At 42.7% G+C, this 27,065-nt stretch overlaps 1 protein-coding gene across 1 annotated transcript; it reads left to right on the forward strand.

Moving 5' to 3' along the window:
- The first annotated feature begins 18,996 nt into the window (after positions 1–18,996).
- On the forward strand, positions 18,997–26,851 carry LOC138666369 (gastrula zinc finger protein XlCGF57.1-like). Its single transcript, XM_069754598.1, has 6 exons — positions 18,997–19,105; positions 23,072–23,420; positions 23,544–23,683; positions 23,777–24,117; positions 24,376–24,537; positions 26,609–26,851. The coding sequence occupies exons 1-6, from the start codon at positions 18,997–18,999 to the stop codon at positions 26,849–26,851; spliced, it is 1,344 nt and encodes a 447-aa protein (XP_069610699.1).
- Positions 26,852–27,065: the final 214 nt, after the last annotated feature.

The raw sequence follows: 27,065 nt of genomic DNA on the forward strand, positions 1-27,065 counted from the left end.
GTAAACTGAGTTGTGGAAGAAGTTGTTCCTCTCACACTCAACAATACAAAAGGTACGACATCAACCCAAGTATTGCCTTTGTCCAATAGCATCTTGGCAATTCTGGATTTTATTGTTCTATTCATCCTTTCCACAATACCAGCAGACTGTGGATGGTAGGGTACATGGAACTGTTGTTGTACCCCTAGAATAGTACAAACGGCTGGCATGATTTTTCCTGTAAAGTGACTTCCTCTATCGGAGGAGATCATCCTTGGGATCCCCCAAGTACAAAAGACATGATTAACTAATGCTCTAGCTGTAGACAAAGCATCATCTTTTCTGACAGGTAAAATTTCAACCCATTTAGAAAAAACATCTACTACCACCAATGCATACCTGAGACCATTTTTACCTGATGGTAACGGACCAATGTAGTCAATTTGTAGTGTAGACCATGGACCATCTGCAGGTGCGGTTCGGAGTAGTGGCGGTTTCTTTCTTTTTGGTCTTGGATTAATTTGGGCACAAATGAGACATGATTGGACAACACTTTATACTGTGTCTTCCATATTTTCCCAGTAAAATTTCTCTCTGAGAATGTCTAACAATTTCTGTTGGCCCAAATGACCCAAACTTTCATGTTTATATTTTGTGAACTCGGCCTGTAGATGTTTTGGTACAACAGGACGCAACTCCCCGTTTAAGTCATGACACAAAACCCCGTTTTCACAAACAAAGGGAGGTTTTGGATCAACCCGGGAAGCAACAAGAGATTTGTCTTTTTCTTGTTCTTCCGCAAAAGAAGGGATATGCGTGTCTGTTCTTTGAACTGCTCTAACCTCGAGGGGTTCGGATTGAAACACTTCTTCTCCTGTCAGGGCTGCCTCTTTGGCTAACCTATCTGTGGTGGCATTTCCAACAGATAATTCATCATCAGATTTTTTATGAGCCGGAACTTTAACAATAGCAAAACCATTAGGGGTTTTTGATGCTATTTCAAAGATTGTTTTCAGTGTGTCACTATGTACAAGAGTCTTATTAGAAGAATCTACAGAGCCTCTTTTTTCCCAAACTGACAAATAATCTGTCAGTGACCTAACAACATAGGAGCTATCACTGTAGATTACAATGGGACACCGATCATCAGCTTCGTTCAGCTGTAGCACCATTTTTACTGCTTCTAGCTCTGCCCTTTGAGCTGAAAAATGACTTGGTAATTTGTGTTTTACAACCTGTTCTCTTTTGGCATAAAAAATGACATATCCTGAATAGTAGTGTCCATCTGCATAGAATCTGGAACCATCCACAAAAATTGGTTCATCTGTTGTCTCTGCCTTCCTCCTGAAAAGCGATGGAGTAGGATCCTGAAAAGACTGTAAACAATCATGAGTTTGTCCTTCATATTGCATCAACTGAGGAAGAACATATTTGGCCTTATAATCTACCTCAATTTGTTTGGGAGACAATGACAATAACCAATGAGCAAATCTCTGATGTGACACAACTGGGATATTATTCTCAAAGAGAAGTTTTAGTGTAGAATGAGGAGTTTGCAAAGTGATTTTGTTGAACCCAACAATGTGTTCAGTTGCTTTGACTGCAAAGTACACACCTACCAGGTGTCTTGCACATGTCTCAAAACCTCTTTGAACAGGTGAGAGAAGCTTAGAAAAGTAGCCCAAAATTCTCCACTCTTCTCCCTGCAACTGTAGCAGCACAGCAGACACAGAAGTCTCTGATGTGTGCACTTGCAAAGCAAATGGAGCCGAAGGATCTACTGTGGACAAAGCAGGTGCAGTTTGTAAATTCATTTTCAATTGTTCAAATGAGGTTTTAGAAGATCGTACAAAGGCCTGGCCTTGTCTGCAAAATTTTCAATGAAGTCCCTTGAAAAGTTTATAAGACCCAAAAAATGTCTCAATGCCTTGTGTGATGTTGGACCTGGTAGAGAAGCAATTGCCTCTATTCTTTCCTGCAGTGGCTGTCTTTTTCCTGGACTCAACAACACTCCTAAAAATCTGACCTCAGTCTGCATCAATTTGACCTTTTTAGTGTTCAATTTCAACCCTGCATCATGCAGCAGCTCAAACAATTCTTTCAGAAGTGAAACATGTGACTCTTTGTCCTCAGTAGACAATAGGATATCATCCACATACTGCAAAATACAATCAGGCCTCGAAAATTTAGATAATACCTTTGCCAATGCCTGATGGAACACACTGGGTGACAAATGTGCCCCTTGAGGTAACCTGCAAAACAGATATTGCTCATCCAAGAAGGTAAATGCAAACTTATACTGACAACTCTTTTCAAGAGGTATACTGAAAAAACCATTACTGATGTCTAGTACAGAGAAATATTTTGCCTTTGCATTCAGCCTTGCCATCAGGTCATGGGTATCTGCAACAATGGGTGCTACATTAGGAGTACAGGTCCTTCTCAAAAAATTAGCATATAGTGTTAAATTTCATTATTTACCATAATGTAATGATTACAATTAAACTTTCATATATTATAGATTCATTATCCACCAACTGAAATTTGTCAGGTCTTTTATTGTTTTAATACTGATGATTTTGGCATACAACTCCTGATAACCCAAAAAACCTGTCTCAATAAATTAGCATATTTCACCCATCCAATCAAATAAAAGTGTTTTTTAATAACAAACAAAAAAACCATCAAATAATAATGTTCAGTTATGCACTCAATACTTGGTCGGGAATCCTTTGGCAGAAATGACTGCTTCAATGCGGCGTGGCATGGAGGCAATCAGCCTGTGACACTGCTGAGATGTTATGGAGGCCCAGGATGCTTCAATAGCGGCCTTAAGCTCATCCAGAGTGTTGGGTCTTGCGTCTCTCAACTTTCTCTTCACAATATCCCACAGATTCTCTATGGGGTTCAGGTCAGGAGAGTTGGCAGGCCAATTGAGCACAGTAATACCATGGTCAGTAAACCATTTACCAGTGGTTTTGGCACTGTGAGCAGGTGCCAGGTCGTGCTGAAAAATGAAATCTTCATCTCCATAAAGCATTTCAGCCGATGGAAGCATGAAGTGCTCCAAAATCTCCTGATAGCTAGCTGCATTGACCCTGCCCTTGATGAAACACAGTGGACCAACACCAGCAGCTGACATGGCACCCCACACCATCACTGACTGTGGGTACTTGACAATGGACTTCAGGCATTTTGGCATTTCCTTCTCCCCAGTCTTCCTCCAGACTCTGGCACCTTGATTTCCGAATGACATGCAAAATTTGCTTTCATCAGAAAAAAGTACTTGGGACCACTTAGTAACAGTCCAGTGCTGCTTCTCTGTAGCCCAGGACAGGCGCCTCTGCCGCTGTTTATGGTTCAAAAGTGGCTTTACCTGGGGAATGCGGCACCTGTAGCCCATTTCCTGCACACGCCTGTGCACGGTGGCTCTGGATGTTTCCACACCAGACTCAGTCCACTGCTTCCTCAGGTTCCCCAAGGTCTGGAATCGGTCCTTCTCCACAATCTTCCTCAGGGTCCGGTCTCCTCTTCTCGTTGTACAGCGTTTTCTGCCACATTGTTTCCTTCCAATAGACTTACCATTGAGGTGCCTTGATACAGCACTCTGGGAACAGTCTATTTGTTGAGAAATTTCTTTCTGGGTCTTACCCTCTTGCTTGAGGGTGTCAATGATGGCCTTCTTGACATCTTTCAGGTCGCTAGTCTTACCCATGATGGGGGTTTTGAGTAATGAACCAGGCAGGGAGTTTATAAAAGCCTCAGGTATCTTTTGCATGTGTTTAGAGTTAATTAGTTGATTCAGAAGATTAGGGTAATAGGTCGTTTAGAGAACCTTTTCTTGATATGCTAATTTATTGAGACAGGTTTTTTGGGTTATCAGGAGTTGTATGCCAAAATCATCAGTATTAAAACAATAAAAGACCTGACAAATTTCAGTTGGTGGATAATGAATCTATAATATATGAAAGTTTAATTGTAATCATTACATTATGGTAAATAATGAAATTTAACACTATATGCTAATTTTTTGAGAAGGACCTGTATGTTTGTTAAACATCCGCAAATCCAATATCATTCGATAAGAACCATCAGATTTCAAGACACACCACAAAGGATTATTACTGACAGAATTAGCCTTTCGAATGACACCTTGATCTAACAATTCCTGTATGATCTTTGACATAGACTCAATTGATTCTGGAGGCAATTTATACTGACGCTGAGGGGGCGGATCCTTTCCCTCTACATTTACAACAACATCTTTCATAGAACCCACTTCATTCCTGAACTGAGCCCAAAGAGAAGGAAAAAGCTGTACAATTTCTGTCAATACCTCATCACCACCAGTTTCAGGCCACAGGTGTTCTGCTGACACAACATCATTTAAGCAAATACTTCCAACATGGCTATAATCATTAGGATCAATGACTACACGTTTACAACCATTAGAATCTTTCCAGATCACTTGATTCCCTAGATCAACAACCCATCCAAATTTCTGCATAAAATCTGTGCCAAGTATATTTTCAGAATCACGACAATACCAAATGTCAATTCTTGTTTTGAAAGAACTAGGTATTTCCAATGTCACATCAGTAATTAAGGTTGCTTTAGTTCCACCACCTTTTCCACTAAAACCAACAATTGTACAAACTGGTGAATCTGGTTGTAACTTCAAATCAAGATTTGTAACACTTAATTGGGCTCCTGTATCAATAAGAAATACAACCTTCTGTCCTGCTAGATTTACCTTGATAAAAGGTCTCCCACAATCATCTAATGTCACTCGTGCCACAAATTCCAATGGATGAGGTGTAGGAATTGTCTGTGATTGTCAGAAAGATGGAGGAGACGGGAGAAGTCCAATGTCCTTTTTAAAAGCACTTGGAGTTCTATTTCTGGACTCAGTCTCCTTCACTGTCATCTCTCTGATCTGTCTGATTAATGGTGCATATGGTGACTGTGTTTGTCTGTTGTCAGTGTGAGTGGGTACATTCGATTGTAATGGAGGTGCAGAAGGCCTAGTGGATAATTTTGGCATGAGTCCGATTTCCCTTCCAAGTTTTTCTGTCCCTTGTGTACCTGACTCTGATTCTGCTCTCAGGAATTTTCTGCACTGCCACTTTAAGTGTCCAGGTATATCACAGAAATAACAATGGATATTGTTCCTTTGTGTAGTATTTTTACCTCTATGATCTACATAATCTCTGCTCTGGAAGGTTACTGTAGGTCTAGGTTTCAACTGGCTATCTTCTTTCTCATGGACTACCGCTATTTTGGCTTTCACCTGGTTTTGTTTCATGGATCTCCTTACTCTGTCGATAAAAACTGTTGCTTCTTGCAATGATGGCTGAGTACTAGCCATCTGCTGTGAGGCAGGATCCAAATATTTGAACTTTTTTACAAAAAATCTGATCATGGATGTTGGCTCCTGATTAGGCCCAATTTCCATCACCATTCTATAGGCCTGCTCAAATTTTACCAAAAATGCAAATGGATCCTCATTAATATTAGTACATAATGATTCCAATATTTCAGCTGTCGGGGTAGATTCTCCGGTGAAGAATAGATTTAATTGCCTAAGTCTGTCTTCTCTTGTACTATGAATCTGCTCATGCTCCTCATTCAATCTGGGTGTGGTCTGTAATCTTTTTCCCATATGTGAGGGTAACCATACTTTGAATATCTTATTTTTTTGTTCATCATTAAGATTGTATTTGTCTGTATTTGATTCAAAAATGTCTGCATTATAAAAGGCATCCATCTTGTCATTGAAGTTTGGAATGTCTTTTACAATTTTCATTAACTGATCGTGTATTTTCAGATTAATGCGTGCTGCTCTGTCATGGAATTTTTTCCGTTGTAATTCTTCTGCCTGAATATCTACCGTTTCATCAAAATCTTGTGTATCAGGGACAAATGATGCAGCGGCATTGTCTTCATGTTCTTTTGATCGAGTAAGAACAGAAGCCTTTTTTATATCTTGTCTCAATTTGGACAATAATTCTGTTCGAACATCAATCTGATCTTCCAATTGTTCAATATGTTCTGACAATATTAAACAATTTGGACAATCAAAGTAATCCTTGTCAGATTCGTGTGTGTCACCTTGTGTGTCAGTATGACCAGTGTCTTGTGTGACAGTACATATCTCATGTGTCTGTGTGTCAGTTTTCTCAAAAACTAAATTGTTGTATACTCGGACCATATGCATGACATTTTGAAGCTTCCTTTGTAACTTTTTTACTGAAAAAAACTTTTTATCTATTTTAAGATTCTCTGTTTCACATTGACTATACAAACTAGACCATAATTGTGAATCTGTATGGCTATGAACAAACAAACTGTATATTACTTTTCTTAGAATATTCATGCATAAACTCAATTTTCTCACCTAAGGAATATCTTTTTTCCTCCTGGAATGACCCGACCGTCAATGGATGGTCCTCTGTGTCTTTTCACTGATCTTCCGACTGGATGAGACGTGCAGCTTTCTGGAGACATGAATGCTCACTCCTCTGTAGGCCCCTTCTGATTCTTGTGACGTGGTATAGTGGAATTTCTGCGCCTTGAACAACAGGTGTTTAGCAAAACTCCCTTCCCCCCTATACAAGGGGTGGAATTCCACAAGAGCACAAAAAAAATCAGATCTGGCTGACTCACCAAAATGTTAGAAAAAGTAACCGTTCCTTATTTTTTTAAGTAATATGATGAGAATAGGAAAAATAAGCAAAATTGAATTGTGTGGATAAAACAAGTCTTATTTAATGTCCATTCAAAAAGTCATTACAAAATTGAAGAAAAAGTAAGTTTTATAAGTCCATAGCACACAAATCAAGTATTAGATTATCAGAGAAAAATTAAGCATAGGTCTTACGTATGTCTTTGAGGCATGATGTGGTCCATGTGGAGAATTCTCAAGGAATGAGAAAGTCTGCCGTCTACTGGTGCTGGGTCTACCCTTATATACTCTTTTGACCCATAGACTTCCATTGGTTACTAATTATCTTTTCCTACCTCCTAACCACATAAGCAAATGAGAAAAAGATGGGGGCGCACTAATGTCATATGTAAGCTAATAAACATAAGGGGGTGCAAGGCCAAGTCTGTATGTCACAATAGGTCAAAATCGAGAAAAAGGACAGACTCATATGGTATGCACAACCGCTCAAGAAAATAAAAAAACCATATATATGTAAATATCAAAAGACACCTTTATTACACCTCAAAAAAAATATTAAAAACATTTAAAACATAATATACACATCTATACATACACCATACCCCAAGGCAAATAGAAGCCTCATCAATATGCCAACGGTATCATAAACACCTCCAAATGAACCTAAAAATGCTCCATATGAAAGAACCCGCATGGAATAACCCTAGAAGTTAACCACACTAGCTTATCTACCACACACTATGTGAAGTGTGTCCGGAAAACCCGCCATTCAGGACAGGTGCCCTCACTGCCTATGTATGTGTACAACGTAATCCAGTTTAGGTAATGATACCCAGGGCAATCAAAGTGTATACAACCTGTCCATAGTCAAATGACAGCGGTGAATGGAGCTGATGGAGAGCAGCAGCATAGGTGGTACAGGGTTATAAACCAGGATTAGGTCTCCATGTGGCAGATGGAGGAGCCGGCCAAATAGCCTAGAGAGACAGCGGGGGTATGGTGAAAGCAGGCCCCACGCGTATCGCTGCCGCAGCAGCTTCGTCAGGGGAAGTGATTAAAGGAGTATTGATCAGGTATAAATAGAACATAGACTCGTAATAATTACATACCGCTGTGTGTGGAGCATCGTATGTGACCAGGAAGAGCGGGGGGAAGGGAGAACCACATGCGCCCTGTCGGGTAAACAGGCAAGATACCGGAAATAGTGCGGCGTCCATAGGGCACACTGCGCGTGCGCACACCGCGATTCCTGATAGGATCGCGTTGCGCATGCGCGGTCCCAAGCCGGCCAGACAAACAAAAAAATAATAAGAAGAGCTCTAGATGTAACGAGTAGTAAGGCGCAGAGCTGAGGGGATGGATTTAGCGGACCACTATAGGGAACATGATAATCTGGCCAAGATAAAGAGGAACACTCATATGGGATATGGAAGGGAAATATACAGGGAATGACAGAATAATGAATAGGCTGATAAAGAAGCCGCCAAAAAATCTATAGGGAACAAGCTACTATTGGGAAAGGAATGATGCATCCCATACCAGAACGGTGTGTGGGTAAAAAGTAGGGCAGCGCAAAACAAGCGCAAATAAACCCATGGGACCTGAGGAGGAGGATCCGTTAGTAGGCAGAGGATATATACACATAACAGTAATCCATAGATATACAGGTCCTTCTCAAAAAATTAGCATATAGTGTTAAATTTCATTATTTACCATAATGTAATGATTACAATTAAACTTTCATATATTATAGATTCATTATCCACCAACTGAAATTTGTCAGGTCTTTTATTGTTTTAATACTGATGATTTTGGCATACAACTCCTGATAACCCAAAAAACCTGTCTCAATAAATTAGCATATTTCACCCATCCAATCAAATAAAAGTGTTTTTTAATAACAAACAAAAAAACCATCAAATAATAATGTTCAGTTATGCACTCAATACTTGGTCGGGAATCCTTTGGCAGAAATGACTGCTTCAATGCGGCGTGGCATGGAGGCAATCAGCCTGTGACACTGCTGAGATGTTATGGAGGCCCAGGATGCTTCAATAGCGGCCTTAAGCTCATCCAGAGTGTTGGGTCTTGCGTCTCTCAACTTTTTCTTCACAATATCCCACAGATTCTCTATGGGGTTCAGGTCAGGAGAGTTGGCAGGCCAATTGAGCACAGTAATACCATGGTCAGTAAACCATTTACCAGTGGTTTTGGCACTGTGAGCAGGTGCCAGGTCGTGCTGAAAAATGAAATCTTCATCTCCATAAAGCATTTCAGCCGATTGAAGCATGAAGTGCTCCAAAATCTCCTGATAGCTAGCTGCATTGACCCTGCCCTTGATGAAACACAGTGGACCAACACCAGCAGCTGACATGGCACCCCACACCATCACTGACTGTGGGTACTTGACACTGGACTTCAGGCATTTTGGCATTTCCTTCTCCCCAGTCTTCCTCCAGACTCTGGCACCTTGATTTCCGAATGACATGCAAAATTTGCTTTCATCAGAAAAAAGTACTTGGGACCACTTAGCAACAGTCCAGTGCTGCTTCTCTGTAGCCCAGGTCAGGCGCCTCTGCCGCTGTTTATGGTACAAAAGTGGCTTTACCTGGGGAATGCGGCACCTGTAGCCCATTTCCTGCACACGCCTGTGCACGGTGGCTCTGGATGTTTCCACACCAGACTCAGTCCACTGCTTCCTCAGGTTCCCCAAGGTCTGGAATCGGTCCTTCTCCACAATCTTCCTCAGGGTCCGGTCTCCTCTTCTCGTTGTACAGCGTTTTCTGCCACATTGTTTCCTTCCAACAGACTTACCATTGAGGTGCCTTGATACAGCACTCTGGGAACAGCCTATTTGTTGAGAAATTTCTTTCTGGGTCTTACCCTCTTGCTTGAGGGTGTCAATGATGGCCTTCTTGACATCTGTCAGGTCGCTAGTCTTACCCATGATGGGGGTTTTGAGTAATGAACCAGGCAGGGAGTTTATAAAAGCCTCAGGTATATTTTGCATGTGTTTAGAGTTAATTAGTTGATTCAGAAGATTAGGGTAATAGGTCGTTTAGAGAACCTTTTCTTGATATGCTAATTTATTGAGACAGGTTTTTTGGGTTATCAGGAGTTGTATGCCAAAATCATCAGTATTAAAACAATAAAAGACCTGACAAATTTCAGTTGGTGGATAATGAATCTATAATATATGAAAGTTTAATTGTAATCATTACATTATGGTAAATAATGAAATTTAACACTATATGCTAATTTTTTTAGAAGGACCTGTACATAGATTTACGATGCATGGTATTATGCCCATCAGAGCCCATAATAAGATAGAGATTGATAATTAATGATTAAAGGCCCCTTCACATTTAGCGACGCTGCAGCGATACCGACAACGATCCGGATCGCTGCAGCGTCGCTGTTTGGTCGCTGGAGAGCTGTCACACAGACCGCTCTCCAGCGACCAACGATGCCGGTAACCAGGGTAAACATCGGGTAACTAAGCGCAGGGCCGCGCTTAGTAACCCGATGTTTACCCTGGATACCATGCTAAAAGTAAAAAAAAACAAACACTAGATACTTACCTACAGCCGTCTGTCCTCCAGCGCTGTGCTCTGCTTCTCTGCTCTCCTCCTGTACTGTCTGGGAGCCGGAAAGCAGAGCGGTGACGTCACCGCTCTGCTTTCCTGCTCACAGCCAGTACAGGAGGAGTGCAGAGCGCAGCGCTGGAGGACAGACAGCTGTAGGTAAGTATCTAGTGTTTGTTTTTTTTTCTTTTAGCATGGTAACCAGGGTAAACATCGGGTTACTAAGCGCGGCCCTGCGCTTAGTTACCCGATGTTTACCCTGGTTACCAGTGAAGACATCGCTGGATCGGTGTCACACACGCCGATCCAGCGATGTCTCCAGGGAGTCCAGCGACGAAATAAAGTTCTGGACTTTATTCAGCGACCAACGATCTCCCAGCAGGGGCCTGATCGTTGGTCGCTGTCACACATAACGATTTTATTAACGATATCGTTGCTACGTCACAAATAGCAACGATATCGTTAACAATATCGTTATGTGTGAAGGTACCTTTACCCACCACGGTGTGTCAAGATCCATAATAAGATTGTGATTAACCCACCACGGTGTATCCCAAAGTGGTACACAACATCCGACGGTGAAGAGCATATATTTTTTATTATTTATTATTAATGACTCATGTAGGTATACACACACATGGTTAGTGTTGCAAATGTCTATTCCCCTACTGTAATAGTCCAAAGAGACTCAGAAACTCACACATTCAGGTCCTGATTATAGAGGAACCTCTCCCGTGGAGGTCCTTCATCTAGCTTGTCTATCCTGGTATCACCTCTATGAGTGTAGATCGGGTCAAGTCAACCCTTTTAAAGTCCAAAAGATGATAAGTATATCATATGGATGCCAGACTATAGAGACTTGACATAATTCCGTCCGCTTCCAATGTCCTTCCGTTCTCCTGAGTGGCTGTCTACATCCACCATCCATCAGTTTTTCTTCCATCCAATGCCCCGAGGCTCTATGAATTGATACTAGTCTCCAAGACTAAACCGTAATTCCCGAATTTGTGGATGTCCGTTATGCATCCACATCGCCCCATTCCACGTGCCATCAGCTTCCCTAGGGGAGATAAAAGGCAAGTAATCAAGAAAATGAGCCAGCTATCCATAGGACCGCGTTCATCCCAAATTACTGATAATCTAGCCCAGGAATCCCGTAAAGAGGAGCTCTTCGTTGAGTCCCACCCAAGATGTATTCACTCATCCTACCAACTCTAGTACACATGTCCTAAAAGCATACATTAACTGCAAGACCAGGAACGTTATTTATGCTCTTGTGTGCCCTTGTAATAGGATTTACGTGGGGCAAACGTCCCAAGAGTTACGTAAAAGGTCACAGAAGCATATATCCACCATACGTCTGGCAGCCACAGACCAAGCAAAAGGTAAAATGCTCACCCCTGTGGCAGCACACTTTTTATCGACTCACAGGGGCTCCCCCACTAATCTCAAAATCGTGGGGCTACAGAGAGTATTTTGTGGTGAAAGGGGTGGCAATATAAACAACCATCTTTTGCGTACAGAATCCAGGTGGATCATTGACCTTCAGACAGTTACACCACTGGGACTCAACGAAGAGCTCCTCTTTACGGGATTCCTGGGCTAGATTATCAGTAATTTGGGACGAACGCGGTCCTATGGATAGCTGCCTCCTTTTCTTGATTACTTGCCTTTTATCTTCCCTAGGGAAGCTGATGGCACGTGGAATGGGGCGATGTAGATGCATAACGGACATCCACAAATTCGGGAATTACGGTTTAGTCTTGGAGACTAGTATCAATTCATAGAACCTCGGGGCATTGGATGGAAGAAAAACTGATGGATGGTGGATGTAGACAGCCACTCAGGAGAACGGAAGGACATTGGAAGCGGACGGAATTATGTCAAGTCTCTATAGTCTGGCATCCATATGATATACTTATCATCTTTTGGACTTTAAAAGGGTTGACTTGACCCGATCTACACTCATAGAGGTGATACCAGGATAGACAAGTTAGATGAAGGACCTCCACGGGAGAGGTTCCTCTATAATCAGGACCTGAATGTGTGAGTTTCCGAGTCTCTTTGGACTATTACAGTAGGGGAATAGACATTTGCATCACTAACCATGTGTGTGTATACGTACATGAGTCATTAATAATAAATAATAAAAAATATATGCTCTTCACCGTCGGATGTTGTGTACCACTTTGGGATATACCGTGGTGGGTTAATCACAATCTTATTATGGATCTTGACACACCGTGGTGGGTTAATCATTAATTATCAATCTCTATCTTATTATGGGCTCTGATGGGCATAATACCATGCATCGTAAATCTATGTATATCTATGGATTACTGTTATGTGTATATATCCTCTGCCTACTAACGGATCCTCCTCCTCAGGTCCCATGGGTTTATTTGCGCTTGTTTTGCGCTGCCCTACTTTTTTCCCACACACCGTTCTGGTATGGGATGCATCATTCCTTTCCCAATAGTAGCTTGTTCCCTATAGATTTTTTGGCGGCTTCTTTATCAGCCTATTCATTATTCTGTCATTCCCTGTATATTTCCCTTCCATATCCCATATGAGTGTTCCTCTTTATCTTGGCCAGATTATCATGTTCCCTATAGTGGTCCGCTATATCCATCTCCTCAGCTCTGCGCCTTACTACTCGTTACATCTAGAGCTCTTATTATTTTTTTGTTTGTCTGGCCGGCTTGGGACCGCGCATGCGCAACGCGATCCTATCAGGAATCACGGTGTGCGCACGCGCAGTGTGCCCTATGGACGCCGCACTATTTCCGGTATCTTGCCTGTTTACCCGACAGGGCGCATGTGGTTCTCCCTTCCCCCCGCTCTTCCTGGTCACATACGATGCTCCACACACAGCGGTATGTAATTATTACGAGTCTATGTTCTATTTATACCTGTTCAATACTCCTTTAATCACTTCCCCTGACGAAGCTGCTGCGGCAGCGATACGCATGGGGCCTGCTTTCACCATACCCTCGCTGTCTCTCTAGGCTATTTGGCCGGCTCCTCCATCTGCCACATGGAGACCTAATCCTGGTTTATAACCCTGTACCACCTATGCTGCTGCTCTCCATCAGCTCCATTCACCGCTGTCATTTGACTATGGACAGGTTGTATACACTTTGATTGCCCTGGGTATCATTACCTAAACTGGATTACGTTGTACACATACATAGGCAGTGAGGGCACCTGTCCTGAATGGCGGGTTTTCCAGACACACTTCACATAGTGTGTGGTAGATAAGCTAGTGTGGTTAACTTCTAGGGTTATTCCATGCGGGTTCTTTCATATGGAGCATTTTTAGGTTCATTTGGAGGTGTTTATGATACCGTTGGCATATTGATAAGGCTTCTATTTGCCTTGGGGTATGGTGTATGTATAGATGTGCATATCATGTTTTAAATGTTTTTAATATGTTTTTTGAGGTGTAATAAAGGTGTCTTTTGATATTTACATATATATGTTTTTTTCATTTTCTTGTGCGGTTGTGCATACCATATGAGTCTGTCCTAACCACATAAGGTGATCTACCTGATACTAAATCCATAGCTCATACCATATTAGCAAAACCTAGTAAGTTGCAAACATACATTGGCTCTTTACATTACCGCTCTTTACATTACCTCATGGTACATCCTAAATATATTTTGTTTTAGTTACGGGTAACCTAAGCAATCCACATATAGATATAGTATGACAGCTCCACTCATTAGTTTTGACATACAAACAACAGATGCAGAAACCAAGGTCTCCAGGATAGCTGACATGCACACACTAGAGCTCCTTGCTTCAATAATTGATTTCTGTAGATACGATGCTTTTATTATTTTACACATGGTGATGTTCCATTGCTGTCAATTTCGCATTCCACTCCTTCTGAAGTCCCTGAATTTTTATCAGATTACCGAGATGTATTTGAAGAGCCCAAATCTGGTGCCCTACCTCCTCATAGGGATTGCGACTGTGCTATTAATTTGATTCCTGGTAGTAAGTTTCCTAAGGGCCGTCTGTTTAATTTATCTGTGCCAGAGCACGCCGCTTTGCGGAGTTATATAAAGGAATCCTTGGAGAAGGGTCATATTCATCCATCGTCGTCACCATTGGGAGCAGGGTTCTTTTTTGTGGCCAAGAAGGTTGGTTCTTTGAGACCTTGTATTGATTACCGCCTTCTTAATAAGATCACAGTCAAATTTCAGTATCCTTTGCCGCTGCTGTCTGATTTATTTGCTCGGATTAAGGGGGCTAGTTGGTTCACCAAGATAGATCTTCGAGGGGAGTATAATCTTGTGCGAATTAAACAGGGTGATGAATGGAAAACAGCATTTAGTACGCCCGAGGGCCATTTTGAGTACCTGGTTATGCCATTCGGGCTTTCTAATGCTCCACCTGTGTTTCAGTCCTTTATGCATGACATCTTCCGAGAGTACCTGGATAGATTTATGATTGTATATTTGGATGACATTTTGGTCTTTTCGGATGATTGGGAGTCTCATGTGAAGCAGGTCAGAATGGTGTTCCAGGTCCTTCGTGCGAATTCCTTGTTTGTGAAGGGGTCAAAGTGTCTCTTTGGAGTTCAGAAGGTTTCATTTTTGGGTTTCATTTTTTCCCCTTCTACTATCGAGATGGACCCTGTTAAAGTTCAGGCCATTTACGATTGGACTCAGCCGACATCTGTGAAGAGCTTGCAGAAGTTCCTGGGCTTTGCTAATTTTTATCGTCGCTTCATCGCTAATTTTTCCAGTATTGCTAAACCGTTGACTGATTTGACCAAGAAAGGTGCTGATGTGGTCATTGGTCCTCTGCGGCTGTAGCGGCTTTTCAGGAGTTGAAGCGTCGTTTTGCTTCTGCCCCTGTGTTATGCCAGCCAGATGTTTCGCTCCCTTTTCAGGTGGAGGTTGATGCTTCTGAAATTGGAGCAGGGGCTGTTTTGTCGCAAAGAAGTTCTGATGGCTCGGTGATGAAACCCTGTGCCTTCTTTTCTAGAAAATTCTCGCCTGCTGAGTGCAATTATGATGTGGGCAATCGGGAGTTGTTGGCCATGAAGTGGGCATTCGAGGAGTGGCGACATTGGCTTGAAGGAGCTAAACATCGCGTGGTGGTCTTGACGGATCACAAGAATTTGACTTCTCAAGTCTGCCAAACGGTTGAATCCTAGACAGGCTCGATGGTCGCTCTTTTTCTCCCATTTTGATTTTGTGGTTTCATACCTTCCGGGATCTAAGAATGTGAAGGCTGATGCCCTGTCAAGGAGTTTTGTGCCTGACTCTCCGGGTGTTCTGGAGCCGGCGGGTATTCTTAAAGAAGGGGTAATTTTGTCTGCCATTTCCCCTGATTTGCGGCGTGTGCTGCAAAAGTTTCAGGCTGATAGACCTGAGCGTTGTCCTACGGAGAAACTGTTTGTCCCTGATAGATGGACTGGTAGAGTTATCTCGTAGATTCATTGTTGAGTATTGGCTGGTCATCCTGGAATCTTTGGTACCAGAGATTTGGTGGCTAGATCTTTTTGGTGGCCTTCTTTGTCACGGAATGTGCGTTCTTTTGTGCAGTCCTGTGGGATTTGTGCTTGGGCTAAGACCTGCTGTTCTCGTGCCAGTGGGTTGCTTTTGCCCTTGCCGATTCCGAAGAGGCCCTGGACGCATATTTCCATGGATTTTATTTCTGATCTCCCTGTTTCTCAAAAGATGTCGGTCATTTGGGTGGTTTGTGATCGCTTCTCTAAGGTGGTCCATTTGGTACCCTGTTGTGAATTCTGTGGCAGAGCTCCCTCCTGTGGTCACAAGTGCTACTTCGGCTGATTCTGTCTGTGAGCTTCCGTTGGTGGAGGAAAGTGGTACTGCGGCTTCTGAGTTTCCTTCCTCAGGTGATGTGGTGAAGTCGTTAGGTGCTGCTCTATTTAACTCCACCTGGTGCTTTGATCCTGGCCTCCAGTCAATGTTCTAGTATGGGACTTGCTTCCTCCTGGATCGTTCCTGTGGCCTGCTGCTCTGCATAGCTAAGTTTCACTTGTGTTATTTTTGTTTTCTGTTTTTTCTGTCCAGCTTGCTTATTTGGTTTTTCTTGCTTGCTGGAAGCTCTGGGACGCAGAGGGTGTACCTCCGTGCCGTTAGTCGGTACGGAGGGTCTTTTTGCCCCCTTTGCGTGGTTGTTTGTAGGGTTTTGTGTTGACCGCAAAGTTACCTTTCCTATCCTCGCTCTGTTCAGAAAGTCGGGCCTCACTTTGCTAAATCTATTTCATCTCTACGTTTGTCTTTTCTTCTTAACTCACAGTCATTATATGTGGGGGGCTGCCTTTTCCTTTGGGGTATTTCTCTGAGGCAAGGTAGGCTTATTTTTTATCTTCAGGCTAGCTAGTTTCTCAGGCTGTGCCGAGTTGCATAGGGAGCGTTAGGCGCAATCCACGGCTGCTTTTAGTGTGGTTGGAGAGGATTAGGGATTGCGGTCAGCAGAGTTCCCACGTCTCAGAGCTCGTTTTATGTTTTTAGGTTATTGTCAGGTCACTGTATGTACTCTGACTTCTATGTCCATTGTGGTACTGAATTACCTGATCATAACAGTACCCTTATCTAAACTGCCTTCCTCCTCTGATTTGGTGCCATTGTTTTTCCAGCATGTGGTTCGTTTGCATGGCATTCCGGAGAACATCGTCTCGGACAGAGGTTCCCAGTTTGTTTCGAGGTTTTGGCGGTCCTTCTGCGCTAAGATGGGCATTGATTTGTCTTTTTCTTCGGCTTTCCATCCTCAGACTAATGGCCAAACCGAACGAACTAATCAGACTTTGGAGACATATCTGAGATGCTTTGTTTCTGCTGATCAGGATGATTGGGTGTCCTTCTTGCCTTTGGCTGAGTTCGCCCTTAATAATCGGGCCAGCTCGGCTACTTTAGTTTCTCCTTTTTTCTGCAATTCTGGTTTCCATCCTCGTTTCTCTTCAGGGCAGGTTGAGCCTTCGGACTGTCCTGGTGTGGATGCGGTGGTGGACAGGTTGCAGCAGATTTGGACTCATGTGGTGAACAATTTGACATTGTCCCAGGAGAAGGCTCAACGTTTCGCTAACCGTCGGCGTTGTGTTGGTCCCCGACTTCGTGTTGGGGATTTGGTTTGGTTGTCATCTCGTCACGTTCCTATGAAGGTTTCCTATCCTAAGTTTAAGCCTCGTTTCATTGGACCATATAAGATTTCTGAGGTTCTTAATCCTGTGTCATTTCGTTTGGACCTTCCAGCTTCTTTTGCCATCCATAATGTGTTCCATAGGTCGTTGTTGCGGAGATACGTGGCGCCTATGGTTCCCTCCGTTGATCCTCCTGCCCCGGTGTTGGTCGAGGGGGAGTTGGAGTATGTGGTGGAGAAGATTTTGGATTCTCGTGTTTCGAGATGGAAACTCCAGTACCTGGTCAAGTGGAAGGGTTATGGTCAAGATGATAATTCCTGGGTTTTTGCCTCTGATGTTCATGCTGCCGATCTTGTTCGTGCCTTTCATTTGGCTCATCCTGATCGGCCTAGGGGCTCTGGTGAGGGTTCGGTGACCCCTCCTCAAGGGGGGGTACTGTTGTGAATTCTGTTGTCGACCTCCCTCCTGTGGTCGTGAATGGTACTTCGGCGAGTTCTGTCTATGGGCTCCCTCTGGTGGCTATGAGTGAAGCTGCTGCTTCTGAGGTTCCTTACACAGGTGACGTGGTTTATCCTTTGGTAGGCTTTTCTATTTAACTCCACTCAGATCGTTACTCCATGCCAGCTGTCAATGTTTTAGCATTGGTTCAGTTCGCTCCTGGATCTGCCTGGTGACCTGTCTTCTCCTGCAGAAGCTAAGTTCCTTATTGTTATTTTTGCTCATTGTTTCTTTGTCCAGCTGGTTATCCTGATTTTGTCTTGCTAGCTGGAAGCTCTGGGATGCAGAGTGGCACTCCACACACAGTGAGTCGGTGCGGTGGACCCTTTTGCACACTCTGCGTGGTCTTTTGTAGGTTTTTGTGCTGACCACAAAGATTCCTTTCCTATCCTCTGTCTATTTAGTAAGTCTGGCCTCCATTTGCTGAAACCTATTTCATTTCTGCGTTTGGGACTTTCATCTTTACTCACAGTCATTATATGTCGGGGGCTGCCTATTCCTTTGGGGAATTTCTCTGAGGCAAGGTAGGCTTTACTTTCTATCTCTAGGGCTAGCTAGCTCTGAGGCTGTGACGAGGCGCCTAGGCTGCGTCAGGAGCGCTATTTTTAGTGTGTGCGATAGGATTAGGGCTTGCGGTCAGCAGAGCTCCCACATTCCAGAGCTCGTCCTGTATGAGTTTAACTATCACGTCGGGTGCTCCTAACCACCAGGTCATAACAGTGGAGTTAAGCGCCTTGCTAACTGAACCACATCGGTTGCAGTTGCAAACCACACTGGAACCCTTCCGGGTCGTGTTCTCCAACCAACCTGGGATGACTGAATTAGCAGTCCACGAGGTGGACACCGGGAATCACGCCCCACTACGGCGAACACCCTATCGAATCTCTGACCAGGTGCAGCAGATTATGCGCCAGGAGATCGATGAGATGTTACAGCTGGGAGTGATTCGACGGTCAAAGAGCGCGTGGGCCTCACCTGTAGTTCTCGTGCCAAAGAAGGACTGGACCACCCGGTTCTGCGTGGACTACAGGGGGCTCAACACCATTACAGCCTCTGACGCGCACCCAATGCCGCGCATCGAGGAGCTGCTTGAGAAGTTAGCTGGCGCAAAATACCTGACAATAATGGATCTGAGTCGAGGATACTGGCAGATTCACCTGAGCCCCAAGGCGCAGGAGAAGTCCACCTTTATCACACCCTTTGGACTGTACGAGTCCACGGTCATGCCCTTCGGCATGAAGAATGCCCCTGCCACTTTCCAGCGGATGGTCAACCTCCTGCTTCAGGGACTGGAGAAGTACGCAGTGGCGTACTTGGATGACATTGCCATTTTCAGTCCCTCCTGGAAGGAACACCTGTAGCATCTCAAGGAGGTGCTCAGGCGAATTCACCAAGCAGGACTGACTATCAAGCCCGGAAAGCGCCAGATGGGCATGAGGGAGGTCCACTACCTGGGTCACCGGGTAGGCGGAGGCACCCTAAACCCAGAGCCTGAGAAAGTGGGCGCGATCGTGAACTGGCCCACTCCTGCGACCAAGAAACAGGTGATGTCTTTCCTGGACACTGCAGGGTACTATAGGCGCTTCGTACAGCACTATAGTAGCCTGGCAAAACCTTTGACGGACCTCACCAGGAAGAAGCTACCCCACATCGTCAACTGGACAGATGGCTGTGAGGGGGCCTTCCAGGCGTTGAAAACCGCACTGTGCAACGCCCCTGTGTTGCAAGCAGTCGACCTTTCTTGGTACAGACTGACGCCAACATTTGGCCTTGGTGCTGTGCTCAGCCAGGTTGACTCGGAGGACCAAGAGCACCCCGTGTTGTACCTGAGCCGAAAACTTTTGCCGAGGGAAGTAGCCAACTCCACCATCGAGAAGGAGTGCCTGGCCATAGTCTGGGCCCTGCAGCGCTTGCAGCCCTACTTGTACGGTCGCACCTTCACCGTGGTGACCGACCACAACCCTCTGCGCTGGCTAAACGCCATGTGTGGAACCAACGGCAGGTTGCTACGCTGGAGCCTTGCCCTTCAGCAGCTTGACTTCACCATTGAACAAGAAACGGGCAGGGAACATGGAAATGCAGATGGACTGTCCCCCTATGGTGAACCTACTGAGGTGCGCATGGAGGCATACCGTTGGGTTCTGCCTCTGTAGCGCACACCAAAAGGGGGAGGTGTCACGATATTGTATGAAATATCATATAAGTTTAGTTTCTCTTGTCAGCCCAGGATGTGGGCTAAAAAAAAAAACTTCCATTTAACTCAGGCAAGACCTTGCCTTGCCAATGTATGTGGGGGAGTTTTATTGAAGAGAGGAATTTACGATCGGCATAGCTGCATTGGAAAGCTTTGCCAGCTAGAACTGGATTAGAAGACTCTAGAATCCATGAGGGTCCTTTATTCTGTTATTGTAAGATATTAGGCAAACGGTTTAAGATAGGAGAATAATAAATACATATTTGGAATCTCCCTCATTGGATCTGTCAACCGCTGTAAACATGAGCTTCTAACTCCATCTGGTAAAAAAGTTTGGATTTCTCTCTAATTATGCATCACAAATAGGACATATTTGATCTCATTAGAATGTCCACGTTAATACGAGATGAATGCTGTGTTTGTTATGATTATGACATGTTCTGTAGCGGAGATACAGCCATTAGAGTAACTTGTGTTAGAGTTACCAAGACTGAAGAAAGAGGAGGGCGATCTTAACTCAGCCCTTTCTGTGATGTCACAGGCTGCAGGTTATAAGTTTCTGGCAGGCTTCCAGTAGTCAGTTTTTTACCTGAAGAGCCCTGACTGCAAGTCCTAATGCACTGGGACGTATGGGAACTCCACTAGCCTGGTTGCCTGCAATGCTCTGAACACATGTAAGTGTTGATTTCTCATGTTATTCCCTGTTTTTTTATAATTACCTTGTACATATTTGCAATTGTCTCCTTTTGTAACATCCTTGTAATATTTTTGTATAAACACTGCCTAAACTTTACGGAGTATAATATTTAATACTAGTTCGATCTTCCTGTTCTAAAACGTACCCCTGTCTCCTGAAGGGAATTACGCTACTGTTTTGGGTTAGCTTCGGACCCGTTTAATCGAAGCTGGTGGCAGCAATACCGTGTGCAGGCCTTTGGGTGTCAATGTAGTGACTGCGGCGTTGATAATTATTGTTCCTGCCTGAGCGGGAGTAGTTTATCACATCGCTGCAGCGTGCCCAATAGCTAGTAGATAGCAGGCAGCCTTTCTGGCGACTAATCACCCTAGGTGCAGTATCTGACCTGACAGAAAGGGGGGCGCCAGAGAGCTGCAAGGTTTAAGTGGAACTGTAAGCAGGATGCACATAAATCCCTGCAGTTTGTGGTATATTGAAGAGCAGTGGGATACCTAAAATAAGCCCCTGCTATAAACTAAGAGGTCAATAGCCTTATGTGTGTTTATTTTTGTTCATCGCATTGTAGCAGTGGAGGGATAGCTAAGATAAGCCCCCTGTACATGTGATAGCCGTCTGTTGGCCTAAAGTCACCCCGATCCGTGACGTAGGGGTGACGGTCACGGTGTGAATCCGTGACATATTGGTGGCAGCGGTCAGGAATCTCTGTGGGGTTCATGACAGATTTGGACTTACACAGAGACCCCTAGGCTTGAAGCCCAGTGTTACCTGCTGTTCTGTGGAGTAAGATGGGAGGAAGAATAGACAGATAACCGTGTCAGAACCAAGAGGCCAGAGAAAATACTAACTCAGGAGACATAGGAGTAGTCAGTAAACAGGCTGGGGTCACAACAGGAAACAAATACACAAGCCTGGAGCTGAGCACAGAGGACTGAACTAGAGGAGATCAAGGCTGTATCTGGCAGATTCCGGCAATATGCTTCAAGCTGTAGTAAGGTGTGGTGCTTTTGAAGTCCAACTCTGATTATCCAAGGTGTTGGCAATCTCAGACGGACATATTGCATAAGCTTTGGCATTCTCCCAGATAGTCCTCCTATTGTATTGTAGTGTTGAACTGCATTTGAGTGGTTTATGGGTGCGTTATCCCTAGGGATCCGTTGATATGTATATTAGGGTATGTGGAGGAAATATTAACTGACAATACGACTAAAATTGTAATTGCAAGATTATCGTTTGCTGCAAGTAAACTGATTGCAAAATATTAGGTTAGAGAGGAGCCTCTGTCCAGACGCGAATTCATTGCTCAAACGAACCACATAACTGAGCTTGAGAAAAGCATTTACACCAGGAGGGACGAGCTAGATTTCTTCCATAAATTATGGCCGCCGTGGTTGGATAGCATTAATGTTATACCAGTATATAGTATTATAGAATACAACTTATGGTAAACTAGAACTCTGATATTGTCAACTATGGACGAATTATTGTTTGCTCCTGATATCGTCTCCATCGGGGGGGTTAATTTACTGTAAAACATAAAATGAGTATGAATGAACATGTGATCTGTTGTAAATCTTGTTATCGTTAATACAAATTTATCTGATAAAAAAATGTTTGGTGCTTTCCAATTGGCTAAAACAGGGAAGAGATTACTGCAGCTGAATACACACACACACACCTATACTGCCAGACTGGATGGTACTACAGATATCAGGCACCCTAATCTTAGTTCCTGGGAAGAGCCTGCACTGCTAAGAGCTTCTGGTTCCAACCCCACCTCTGTTACCAGCATCGCCTGCAGAATTAGTAAGCCGCGTCTGGTGTCCGAAGCAGACATTGCAGGAGCAGATCGCAGAGGAGATGGGGCACACCATTTGCAGAATCTCTAATATGACAAAATTGCAGAAAACCAGATCTGATGAAATCCCTATAAAGTGACTCCATTTTGTAAATTATAACCCTCAATAAATTAATCTATAGAAATAGTGACTATTTTGACTGCACTGCAGTTTCCAGATTTTGGAAAATTGCAAATATCCCAAGTTATTACCCAACACATAGTGCCCAGATTGTGCTTCAGGAGATACACATGCCGTAAAATAAGTGGTTTCTTCTCACTATAGTAATGCCAAAAGCATGGATGCTTAATGTGGTTTTGAGCACAGTCTAGTAAACTGTCATTGTCTTTGTGAATAATTCAATAATTTTGCATAACTTGCCATTTTTACAGACCGTTTAAGTAGAAATGTTCAAGAGTATAGAATTCAAGGATATTTTATTCTAAAATAATAATTGGTTTTATTCTTGGCAGAAGACCATAGCAGGAAATCAGCAGGACAGCTGACATCTTCAATGTTTAAATCAGATAATCTTGAGATCCCACAGGATACAATTGAAGTGAATGCCATTACTCCAAATATACCATCATCCCTTCACAGCAAAGATCTGTCATCTGATCATTTGGAACAAGTCCTGTCTTCTGATTCATTACCGACTACTAAGGAAAATCAAAGTCACAAAATAAGCATTAAAAATCAAACTGCTCCTAAAACAATGAAGACATTTTCATTTTCAGAATATGGAAATAGTTTTCCCCTAGAAAAGTCATTTCTCAAGCAACAAAAACTTCACAAAGCAGACAATAGATTTTCTTGTTCCAAGTGTGGGAGATGTTTTAACCAGAAATCAGATTTTGTCAGTCACCAGAGAATTCACACAGGGAAAAAGCCTTTTTCCTGTTCAGAATGTGGGAAATGTTTTAACCAGAAATCGAATCTTGTTAGCCACCAGAAAACCCACACAGAGGAGAAGCCTTTTTCCTGTTCAGAATGTGGGAAATGTTTTATTCGGAAAGCACAGCTTGTTATCCACCAAAGAACTCACACAGGAGAGAAGCCTTTTTCCTGTTCAGAATGTGGGAAATGTTTTCTAGATAAATCATTTCTTGTCAGACATCATAGATCTCACACAGGAGAGAAGCCTTTTTCCTGTTCAGAATGTGGGAAATGTTTTCTAGATAAATCAGGTCTTATCAAACATCATAGATCTCAAACAGGGAAGAAGCCTTTTTCCTGTTCAGAATGTGGGAAATGTTTTAACCACAAAGCGACTCTTGTTAGCCACCAGAAAACCCACACAGGGGAAGCGCCTTTTTCCTGTTCAGAATGTGGGAAATATTTTCGAGCTAAATCATTTCTTGTCAGACATCATAGATCTCACACAGGGGAGAAGCCGTTTTCCTGTTCAGAATGTGGGAAATGTTTTACCAGGAAAGCGAATCTTGTTATCCACCAGAAAACCCACACAGGGGAGAAGCCTTTTTCATGTTCAGAATGTGGGAAATGTTTTAACCAGAAAGCGAATCTTGTTAGCCACCAGAAAACCCACACTGGGGAGAAGCCTTTTTCATGTTCAGAATGTGGGAAATGTTTTAACCAGAAATTGAATCTTGTTAGCCACCAGAAAACCCACACAGGGAAGAAGCCTTTTTCCTGTTCAGAATGTGGGAAATGTTTTAACCACAAAATGAATCTTGTTAGCCACCAGAAATCCCACACAGGGGAGAAGCCTTTTTCCTGTTCAGAATGTGGGAAATGTTTTATTCGGAAAGCGCAGCTTGTTACCCACCAAATAGCTCACACGGGAGAGAAGCCTTTTTCCTGTTCAGAATGTGGGAAATGTTTTCTATATAAAGCATTTCTTGTCACACATCATAGATCTCACACAGGGGAGAAGCCGTTTTCCTGTTCAGAATGTGGGAAATGTTTTAACCAGAAAGCGAATCTTTTTAGCCACCAGAAAACCCACACAGGGGAGAAGCCTTTTTCATGTTCAGAATGTGGGAAATGTTTTAACCAGAAAGCGAATCTTGTTAGCCACCAGAAAACCCACACAGGGGAGAAGCCTTTTTCCTGTCCCGAATGTGGGAAATGTTTTAACCACAAAACGAATCTTGTTAGCCACCAGAAAACCCACACAGGGGAGAAGCCTTTTTCCTGTTCAGAATGTGGGAAATGTTTTAACCACAAAACGAATCTTGTTAGCCACCAGAAAACTCACACAGGGGAGAAGCCTTTTTCCTGTTCAGAATGTGAGAAATGTTTTGTGAAGAAACCATCTCTTTCTATCCACCAAAGAATTCACACAGGGGAGAAGCTTTAAGTTCTTAATTGTTTTTACATAGTCACATACAAGTGCTTCTAACTAAATTAGAATATTATCAAAAAGTTAATTTATTTCAGTTCTTCAATGCAAAACATTAAACTCTTAAATTAGTCATTACAGAGTGATCTATCTCAAGCCTTTATTTCTGTTGATGACTATATCCTATAGCCAATGAAAACCCAAAAGTCATTATGTCAGTAAATTAGAATAAAAACACCTGCAGTGGCTTCCTAAACGTTCAAAAAAGGTCCCTTAGTCTGTTTCAGTAGGCTCCACAATCATGAGGAAGACTGCTCACTGGACAGATGTCTAGAAGGCAGTCATTGACACACTCCAGAAGGAGGATAAGACACTGTAAAATATTAGTAATTCAATAATAAAAAATATAGATTATTTAACATATGCAGGTTCTAACTAGCAAATAGATACTCTGTATATTGAGGGATTGAGTTATTCTGAGGATTTTGGCCGATACGTCTGTTCTCTGTTTGTCAGAACTATAGGGCTTTTGTCAGGACTGTCAATATGTGGCTATTTGGAGATAGTAAATGGTTCATAAAGGTCACAGGCTATATGCTTAAGCATTTCAAAATGAGGTAATGTACAAATAACTAATATGCATATTCCGCAAGTTACTAGTGTTCTTCTAATATGGTAGAGGCTATGAACATAGCGGCAGATCATCTTATGTTATGAGACAGGAAAAATAGAAACCAATGTAAGTCTATGGGTCAAAATAGTATATAAGCCGACCTAACTCTTGTTCAGGAGATCTCTCATACTTTAAGAAACTCCAACCCGGACCACATCAACTTCAAGACCATATGCAAGAACCACTGAATGCTTGTTTTCTCTTTTATAATCTAATACTTATTTTGGGATGCTATGAACTTACTTTTCTTCATTTTTGTAATCACTTTTTGAATAAACATTACACAAGATTTGTTTTATCCACAGAATTCAATATTGTGTTCCTTTCTATCCTCACTGTGCTCTTACTTTAAAAAAAAAAAAAAAAAGTAAGAAAGTGTTATTTTTTCTAACATTTTGGGGAGCCCAGCCAAATCTGATTTTTGTGCTATTTTGGGTGGATTCCTTTTGATTGCACACAGGTGGAGGTGAGCTCTGCTAAACACCTGTTGTTCAAGGTGCAGGAATTCCACTATTTCACGTCACAAGGATCAGACCGAGCCTACAGAGGAGTGAAGATTTGTGTCCCCAACCATAAAGAGCTACATGTGTCCTATCCAGACGGAGGTCTGAGGATTTCAGTAAAGACACAGAGGACCATCCATTGACGGTTGGATCAATCCAATAGAGGAAAAGACATTCCATAGGTGAGAAAATGGATTTTATTCATGATTATTCTAAGAAAAGTAATATAGAGTTTAAGTTTGTTCATAGCCATACAGATGCACAATTATGGTCTAGTTTGTATAGCCAATGTGAAACAGAGAATCTTAAAATTGATCAGAGGTTTTTCAGTAAAACAAGTTACAGAGAAAGCTTCAAAATGGAATGCACATGGTCCGAGTGTACAATAATTTCGTCTTTGAGAAAACTGAAACACAAATACATAAAGCATGTACTATCACACAAGACATTGGTCATACTGACACACAAGGTAACACACAAGAGTCTGACGGGGTTTACTTTGATTGTCCAAATTGTTTTATATTGTCAGAGCATAATGAACAATGGGAAGATCAAATTGATACTCGAGCAGAATTATTGTCCAAATTGCACCAAGATAAAAAAGGCTTCTGTTGTTACACGATCAAACAAACAGGAAGACAATGCCGCCGTATCATTTGTACCAGACACACAAAATCCAGCTGTTTCAGTAGAAGATTTACAAGCAGATGAACTACAACAGAAACAATTCCATGACAGAGCTGCACGCATTAATCTGAAAATACATGAATAGTTAATGAAAATTGTAAAAGACATTCCAAACTTCAATGGCAAGATGGATGCCTTTTATAGTGCGGACATTTTTTAATCAAACACAGATAAGTTCAATCTTAATGATGAACAAAAATATAAGATATTCAAAGTATGGTTACCCTCACATATGGGAAAAAGGTTACAGACCACACCCATATTAAATGATAAATTGATGCATAGCACAAAAGAAGACA

This window comes from Ranitomeya imitator, chromosome 2, assembly GCF_032444005.1.
Source record: "Ranitomeya imitator isolate aRanImi1 chromosome 2, aRanImi1.pri, whole genome shotgun sequence".
Taxonomy (NCBI): Eukaryota; Metazoa; Chordata; class Amphibia; order Anura; family Dendrobatidae; genus Ranitomeya; species Ranitomeya imitator.